The following is an 8,437-nucleotide window of genomic DNA, read 5'->3' as shown; positions in this document are numbered from 1 at the left end:
ATGTCTGCCGTAATAAATAAACAATTTATCGTCTGTCATAACAAACTCTTGATGTACACAAAAATGTTTCTTCAGAATACATGTATATTTTATTATATAACAGATTATCACAGACATGTTTGTATACTTGTAATGACATGTTTAACAAAATATTCACACACACATATATATATACATAACTGATGCCTATAATTGTTAGTTTCTAATATTTTTCAATAACATATATCAAGGAAACCAAAATAATCTAGTAAAAAGCAAATTCAGTATAACGAAATTTTAAAACTTCAGTAAAAAATTGCACACTCTGATTACATTAATCAAAATATCTTCATCTCGTGCAATTAACAGGCTGTCAACCAAGTCTTCCTAAAAATATAGGCGAAATAAAGGAATAGGTATTTTTTCAACAAATATAGGAGTTTTTCGCTAGTTTGAAGGCAAAATAGGAGTTTTCCAAATGAAAATCGTTTCCTTCAGAGGCATGTATACTAACAATTCTTACATTCACTTACTGTTTGTATATTAATCAATTATTAAAAAACTACCTTAAAGTAACCATTCACTTCAACAGCATCACAATCCAGACAGAGAGCTGCTACATCGAACATCATCATCATCATCATCATCTGAATGGGCACCTAAAAGGCCAATATCCTGTTGTACTGCCTTGTAAGGTGCCCATACAGGTGATGAAGAGATGCACTGAATCATTTTCTGGTGGCTGGTGATGCTTAAGAGTTCTCTAACTTGTAAAATAAAAAGGCAGTATCAAAGAAATATTTACAATATCTACATTTATCGGCGACAAATTTCCCACAAAATATAGGAATATGTTTCAAAAAATAGGAAAATGTAGGAAATATACGAGGTCTTTCAAATGAAAGGAAAATATTAGAATGTAGGAATCTGTTGACAGCCTGAATTAATGCACAACTGGTAATCAAACATTTACACTTTTCTGCCAATACCTATGTTTTTATACACTAGTATTAGTGGTATAACACCAAGAGATGTTCACAATGGATGATTACGTTTCACCATTTACCAACAGATATTGTGGGAGACTGGAGATAAGTCACAGCATGTCGACCACAATAAGTTTTTTCCACGAAAATGGAAAAATTCTCTAGTTAAACAACTTCAAAAAGACAAAAGAATTGAGCATGGGATATATCAAAATCTACTCAGTTGTTTGTTATAAGGCACATCATACATTTCTCCAAACACTTTGTGGCTGGTTGGCTTGTTCCACAATCAGTGCAATTTCCCTTGTGAAGAATGGTTGTATAGAATTATTTTTCTGACTTAATCACCAGGTACTATTATTCATATCAAGCGGACACTTTTGTGATCAGCATACCGTTTGTACAGTTGTACACAGTGTTAGATTTGTAGAAACCGATTATCATATGAATATAAAACAATAGTTAAGGAAACAAAAGGATGAGAAGTATTTGATTGTATCACTATTAGATAAATAGATGCTGTGTTAATTAATCAGTTTAAGTGATTAACCCAACATAATGATCAATGATTGGAAACACTGGTGAAATCATAACTACTCGTCCTGATTCTCCATAGCAATGTTTGATTAACAGTATACCTAGTAAGTCACTGTCCTTATAATGGCATTATTCTTGGTAATTGAAACTACTGTAAAGCTGCATGTCAATAATTTGTTTTTTAAGAATTAATCAATATCACCATCCTGGCTATAATCTTCTATTCTTTCTATTTGTGATAATACAGGACACAGGCTCATCATACCTACAGGGTTTGTCTTCAGTGAACCTCGAAGCACATTTAGGTTAAACTGTCGGTTTTGAAAGAAATTTGACACAAATAAAGAAGTTTCCTGTCCAAAAGCAGACAACCATTGTCCTCCAACTCTGATCTGCCATTCTGCATGTCTGTATTCATTGTATACTGTTCCTGTTTCAGCAGAAGAAGAGGTTACACTGTAAACTGCCTCTGTAAGACTTTCGTTGTGTACGATAGTAGTAGCAGTTTCAGTGCTAACTACCTTGTTCGGTGTTTCAACTGTTTGAGCAGGTGTAGAGGTTCTTCTATAAATTTCCGTGGAAAATATTTCATTGCCACTGGCACATAGACTCTCTAATTCTAGGGATGGCTCTAACTGAGCTTCAGCTTTTGCTTGCCATGATTGGTCCTCTATCAAATTATAAAGCAAATGAAAAAGTTGAGAACATGTTGGAGGTGGTTGATAATGGAATGAGGTTATGTAAGTCAGGGCTCCTTACAAATTACACCCAACCACAACACTGAATTTGAAATATGTGCCACGAATGCATTTCCATTTTCCAAAAGACTTAAGTTCCAGTTCAAGTGACTAATAATGTAGAAGACAGCGCCCTGAGATGAATTTTTTCATTGATGTAGGTCAAAGGTCAAAATGTCAAAATGTAGAGTACAGTCTCTATATTTAAAAATGAATGAAGGTACAAACATTTGAACTTGACCCCTGACATTGACTTTTAGTCGGTTGACGCCTTGTTTAATTTCTACCAACTGTACTTCATAATGTCATAAGAAATAAAATCTGTTGAATAACGAAGGAGTAATGGCAAATATAACCTGTTTACAATTACAAGTTACCTTGGTTACAGGTTTTTTTCTCAGAATAATTGTGGCAACCATGTGATAAATATGTATCATAATGATTTCTAATATGCACTTACCTATAGGGAGTGGAACCTGACCCTGTGAGAAGCATGGATGGTGTTCATTATCTGTTTGATGAGTCTCTTCACCACCATTTTCCATATTTAGCATGTTCGCTGTATTTGAAAGGTCTTGATTTGTTCTCCGCAATGATGCATCACCAAAGTCGTTCACTAGACCTGTGTGGTCAAGACTAGTCTCCCCTGAATCCTTTTCTGGCTTGAGTTCATCAGCTTGCAACAACTGATTCTGTCCATACAGAGAGCCATATCCAGACTCAATTAATTTTGAGGAGATTGCCATAATGCCTTCATTTTCCTTGGCAGATTCTGTCTCGTCTATTTCTACATGAGGTTTTCGGTTGATATTCTCATTGGATGGAACAACTTTAGAACCCTGATCTGTTGGTTGGGAATATTCCTTGGGGCCAGACACCTGTTCTGACCATAACCCTCGGGTACTACCAGATGTAGTTGTATTTCCTGTCTCCATACATCCCAGACATGTCTTTGCTGAACTTGTCTGTCCACTAAAATCCACTGTTGCAGAGGACCCTGAAAAAAGTCATCACATGAATTGGTGTGTCCATGTTTTAATTTTCAAGATATGAATCAATAAGAGATAAGATAAGTTGCAATTAGGGTAGGAGATGGTGCCCGGACAAACGTTTTCTTTGATGTAGGTTAAAGGTCAAAATGTAAGTCAGAATACATGTGCAAGCTTCCCTCAGGGATTACATACCCCGTGAAAAGTATGGAGGGGTTCTTTAGTTACATGTACTGCAGAATCAGACTTACCAACCATTTGAGGAAGCCTTTTGCTGTCTGTGGTATCCTTCATCATCACTTTCTTTATGCTAGATTCTCTCACTACATTTGCTGCATCTACATTAAGCATGCTCTCCTCCTTTGAAGGGTCTAAATCTGTACTCCTCAATGCTGCATCGCCTGAGTCGTTAACTAAACCTGTGTTGTCAAGACTAGTCTCTGCTGAGTCATTTTCTGACTTGGATTCTTCGGACTCACTTAATTTTGAGGATATTATCTTCCCGTCTTCACTCTTGTCCATAGCAGATTTGACCCGGTCTGTCTCTAAACTGTCATCATGAATGGTATTCTCATTGGATGAAGCAGCTGTAGCACCATCAGCTGTTGTTTGGCAAGAAGAAAAAACATCAATTGCCACACTTTTTCATTTCAACATATTACTTCATGATAAATAAAATAATTATGTATACTGATACACTTGTCCATGGTGACGATCTGAAGAAAATGTAAATATCTGAATTACCTGTTATATGCTATTCTGATAACTTTCAACACTAACTTAAATACCTGGAATCTCTTCACTGATGACAGCGGTATTCACTTCTTCTGTCTCCTTCTTCCATACTTCACTTGGATGTGGCTATAAAAATTACATACATGTAAAAAGTGAAACAAAATAACTTAATAATCAGAAAAAAGTATGCACACAAAATAAGACAACTCATACAAATTATCTTTTTCAAATTTCAAATAACAAAATTTTAATGTTGAAAATTAAAAATGCATAACCAACATGTTAAAGCCAATATGAAGGGGGAGCAATGATTTAGGATATAAATTGCCCCCTTCCCTCCCCCTTGGTCAACAGTATCCCATCCCCACTCCCCAACACACACGCACACACCATATTGTCTTTAACATAGTGATAATAGTTTGAAAATATACAAACACAAGCATTTACATTACAACCTCATGTATACTCCATTTTTTGAAGAATTTTAAAATTAGTGTTCTAAATTTTATAAATTCTCAGGAAGATTAACAGTTGAATGACATATCAATTTTAGTCAAACATGACACTGAAGTATACCACATACACTCAACTTTACTGTCCAGAGAAAGGGGATCAAATTTGAAGCCTTAATTACTCTGTTGATGAAATAAAGAAATGTTTTACACGACAATATCCACATATTTTGACCATATCATAATCAACTCACCACATCAGACTGGATGCCATTTGTCTGATTTGCAGGAACATCAGAACTGGTGGAGGGCCTGGTAAAATGGTCAGTAGAGGGCCCTGTGATACGGTCAGTGGAGGCTCCAGTGATATGGTCAGAGGAAGACCCAGTGATACGGTCTGTGGAGGCTCCAGTGATATGGTCAGAGGAAGACCCAGTGATACGGTCAGTGGAGGGCCCAGTGGTACGGTCAGTGGATGGCCCAGAGGTACGGTCAGTGGAGGGCCCAGTGATACGGTCAGGGGAGGGCCCAGTGATACGGTCAGTGGAGGGTCCAGTGATACGGTCATTGGAGGGCCCAGTGGAGAGGATTGCTTCATTATTTAATTGATTTTCAACAGGATTATCAGAAGCCGAGTTTGAAATTACCCTGGCAGCAGAACCTTGATTCTGATTCCTGTTCTTATGCACTGTAGTAGCATGTGCTTGTTTTCTAGAAGAATTGTTCGGACAATCATTAATATCTCGATTTTGACTCCTTTTCATATGACCAACAACATTCTTTTGTAATTTTCTCTCCTTTATAGCTGCCTTGATGACACCAGTTGCTACATATTCTTTAAAACGAGGATTCTCTGTTAAATCATAAAACTGGATTGAGCGAATTGACCTAAGTCCTGTAAATCCAATCTTTTCAGCTTTTGTTTGAACAGGGATAATAGCATTTCCCCTTTGACGTAGAATACAATCAAAAAGATATTCTACAATTTTCTGATTACTGGTTAAACCAGATATTTTGGCAATGTGATTTCTGGCTTCATCTTTATCCATAAACTTTGTCAGTTCGATCAGTTCTTCCACCAGATGTTTCAGCTTTTCATTCTTCATTAAATTATCAGTGATAAAAACCAATATCTTCATACATTTTGCTGACACTTCCTCTGTTTGTCTGTGGACATTAACTTGTGGGAAAATATCATAATCATCATACAAATGTATTGTTGGATCTGAAAGAATATCTTCAGCTTCCCTTGCCAAGTCTGTGAGCCATGGAACAAATTTAGTTTTCACAAGATCAAAATCCTCATTGGAATATATGACAACCACGTCAACAAGGTTTGGTATTTGATCCTGAAACTCATATGCTTGAGAGTGTGTTGTTGGCCCCGAGTCCATAACAGCATCATACTCCAACTCATCATTATGTCTACCTCTTGTTTGCCCGTTTTTAGATATGTTGCTCCTTTGAAATGGTGACATAGGATTTTCCAATGTGCCCCTTGGAATGTGATTCTTGTCTTGATTCGTATTGGTCCTTGGTCCTTTATCATCGGGCTGCTTGCTCGCCATGCTTTAAAAAACTGTGTGTAAAAAAAAGAAGTGAAAAAGACGTACATTCCAAACAAAAAATTTACTTTATTGTAAATGTACTATATTGCTTTTTCACTGAGTGTTGTGTTGACAGATAAATATCCTCAACTGACAAATGGTGGAGCAGTTTATGTGAAAGTGCAAAATTTACAAAGGATCATAATCCGGACATCTTTGTAGTCATAAAAGGGATGATATGTAATTATGTCCAGTTTCAAACTTCTGATTGTGCCCACACGTTAAAACAAATCTTTATTTCACACATATAAAGTTAAACACATTCATCATTTAGCAGTGATCTGTAACAAGAGCCTGAATATGTCTGTTAAGTCTGTTACATTTCAGGGTAAAACTTTTCATTTTCGTTTTTTTAAATTTTCATTTAAAACAAGATATTATTAAATTTCACAATTTTTATCAAATAAAAGGACATCTGATTTTCGTAACTATTGCTTCTGTTGTCAATTTTCAAATATCTTATTACTGTATGCATATAGTGTACAAATTACAGCACAGCTAACATCCTCAATACTCCAGGGTTAATGCTCACTATTGCTCTCTGAATCCCTGGAACATTACATGGCAAAACTGAAGGTTCTCGGTGCACAACTTGTATATAATACAAGAACACTAGTTTGATCATTCGATGTACATCATAGGAAGATTGAGGTTGCATAACGATACATTGTATTGGCTTTGAAGTTGGATGTTGCTACTTTGTTACCTTAAAAGGAGTGTATCAGTTTGTGATTGGTCAGTTTTTTCTTCAAATTACTTTGATTGTGCCTTCAATTTTGCTGTGAAATGCTCCAGTGGTGCAGAGAGCAAAATGATAATGACTCTTGGAATATTGAGGATGAACAGCTAGACGCATACCAGGGAGGTATAATGCAGAATTATGTCCAAACTGTTTACAATTTTTTTTTGAAATGATCAAAGCAAAACATTCATGAATCATTGCACTTGAAAGTCCCCAGTTTACTTGTTCAATGGCCAATTCAGCTAGAGACAGTATCATCAGTATCGCAATAGTCTTCTATTACAAATTAATTACATTATGGATAATGTTTCAATTTTCATTACTTTGAGGATCAATTTTTTTGCCATCACATGGATATTCAACAAAACAGAGAAAATATTGCACTTCCTCTTGATGATGAGATATCTATGTGTCTGGCTTCATTTTAAAGGCAAAAAAGAAAATTCTAATCACATGATATATAAGGTAAACTATCTGTTCATTTCTGTTGAGTTAGGGTATAAGAGGAAGTGTTACCAAAATATCATCCAAGCAAAAATAACTGGTTATACAAATCATTGTCACTTTTAACATTACATTGTACATCATGTATGTAGACCAGAATATCAGAATAAAGATATAATTTTAATCATGGCACTAATAACAAGCATTCCTTTCCACTGGTTGCTTTATCAACATATAATTGATCAAACAGGTTTTGTATTAATATATCTATTTATAGAAAAATGTAGGGGCACCTTTTCTTATCAGGGATTAATCTAGATAAATTTTACTACCGGAAAGGTGTTGTACTATTTCCTCTAGAAGTATGTTTTCTCCTCAAAAAGAAATTATATTGAAAACATGGGGAAATTTCCCCAATTAGAGAAACTTTCTCCAAAACAGAGCTGATAACTATATTTTTACTTAGCATGTTTTCAAATCATACCATCAAGAAATAGAAATATCATTATAACTTCTACATTGTCATATTTTATTCATATACATTTTGAATGTACATGTATGTCATATATTTTAACCTTATCCCTCTGTTATGACCAAAAGGGGTATCCAACATTGTTCCATGGCTCAAATATACCCCAAACTTCTCTTTCTTTCATATTTGGTAGTGTTCCCAAAATTCTACAGTAATCCATGCTAATACGTTCCTACCAAGATATATGTTCCACCGTGGGTGGGGGATCCTCTATTTTACTTTCGTTTTAAACAATTGAAAATGTTTCCAACCTTTGAACTTGTTACAGTTTCATGGGATCTGGAACCGTTCAGGCATAGCCTTCCTTATGTTAGGTAAGTTATCCATATTACAAAACCTGGACGTGACTTTTGTCATCGAACTGGATACAAGTTGTAATAGTTTAACCAATACCGATACTCTTCTCTTCAACCTCCAAGCAGACAATTCTTAAAATAGCAACAACAAAATCCACACTTCCAACTTCCGGGACTTCCTAAATCCACATTCTGGCGTAAACTGACATGCGCAAGGGCCTTAAACTCTGTTTGACAAACAACATCAAATGATTACCGAAATAAAGTGTAAAGTAAAATAGAGTTATTTCATCAATATTTCAAAGATTATGGTACAGAAGACTTTGACTGGTATGGTTACGGTGACGAAATAGCATTAACAGCCTCACATTACGTTGTTTGATAGAAATTTGTGCGACGTG

At 35.5% G+C, this 8,437-nt stretch overlaps 1 protein-coding gene across 1 annotated transcript; it reads right to left on the bottom strand.

The window, feature by feature from the left end:
- Positions 1–250: 250 nt before the first annotated feature.
- On the bottom strand, positions 251–8,134 carry LOC132564844 (uncharacterized). Its single transcript, XM_060229466.1, has 6 exons — positions 7,992–8,134; positions 4,670–5,994; positions 4,017–4,089; positions 3,480–3,830; positions 2,700–3,236; positions 251–2,172 (listed from the first exon to the last, which is right to left on the bottom strand). Exons 2-6 carry the CDS (start codon positions 5,981–5,983, stop codon positions 1,691–1,693), a joined length of 2,757 nt encoding a protein of 918 aa, XP_060085449.1. The 5' UTR covers positions 5,984–5,994; positions 7,992–8,134; the 3' UTR covers positions 251–1,690.
- Positions 8,135–8,437: the final 303 nt, after the last annotated feature.

The sequence above is a fragment of the Ylistrum balloti genome, unplaced genomic scaffold (assembly GCF_031769215.1).
Source record: "Ylistrum balloti isolate Yb309-2 unplaced genomic scaffold, AGI_CSIRO_Ybal_v1 Utg372986, whole genome shotgun sequence".
Taxonomy (NCBI): domain Eukaryota; kingdom Metazoa; phylum Mollusca; class Bivalvia; order Pectinida; family Pectinidae; genus Ylistrum; species Ylistrum balloti.
Note: the sequence above shows the minus strand (reverse complement) of the source record. Positions and strands in the feature narration are given on the sequence as shown.

Excerpts from the sequence above, each read along its gene's own strand:
- LOC132564844 (XM_060229466.1), bottom strand. The coding sequence starts at position 5,983 with ATGGCGAGCAAGCAGCCCGATGATAAAGGACCAAGGACCAATACGAAT. Across the intron at positions 4,090-4,669 it reads ATGGCATCCAGTCTGATGTG|CCACATCCAAGTGAAGTATG; the intron begins GTGAGTTGATTA and ends TAATTTTTATAG. Across the intron at positions 3,831-4,016 it reads CATCAGTGAAGAGATTCCAG|CTGATGGTGCTACAGCTGCT; the intron begins GTATTTAAGTTA and ends GCCAAACAACAG.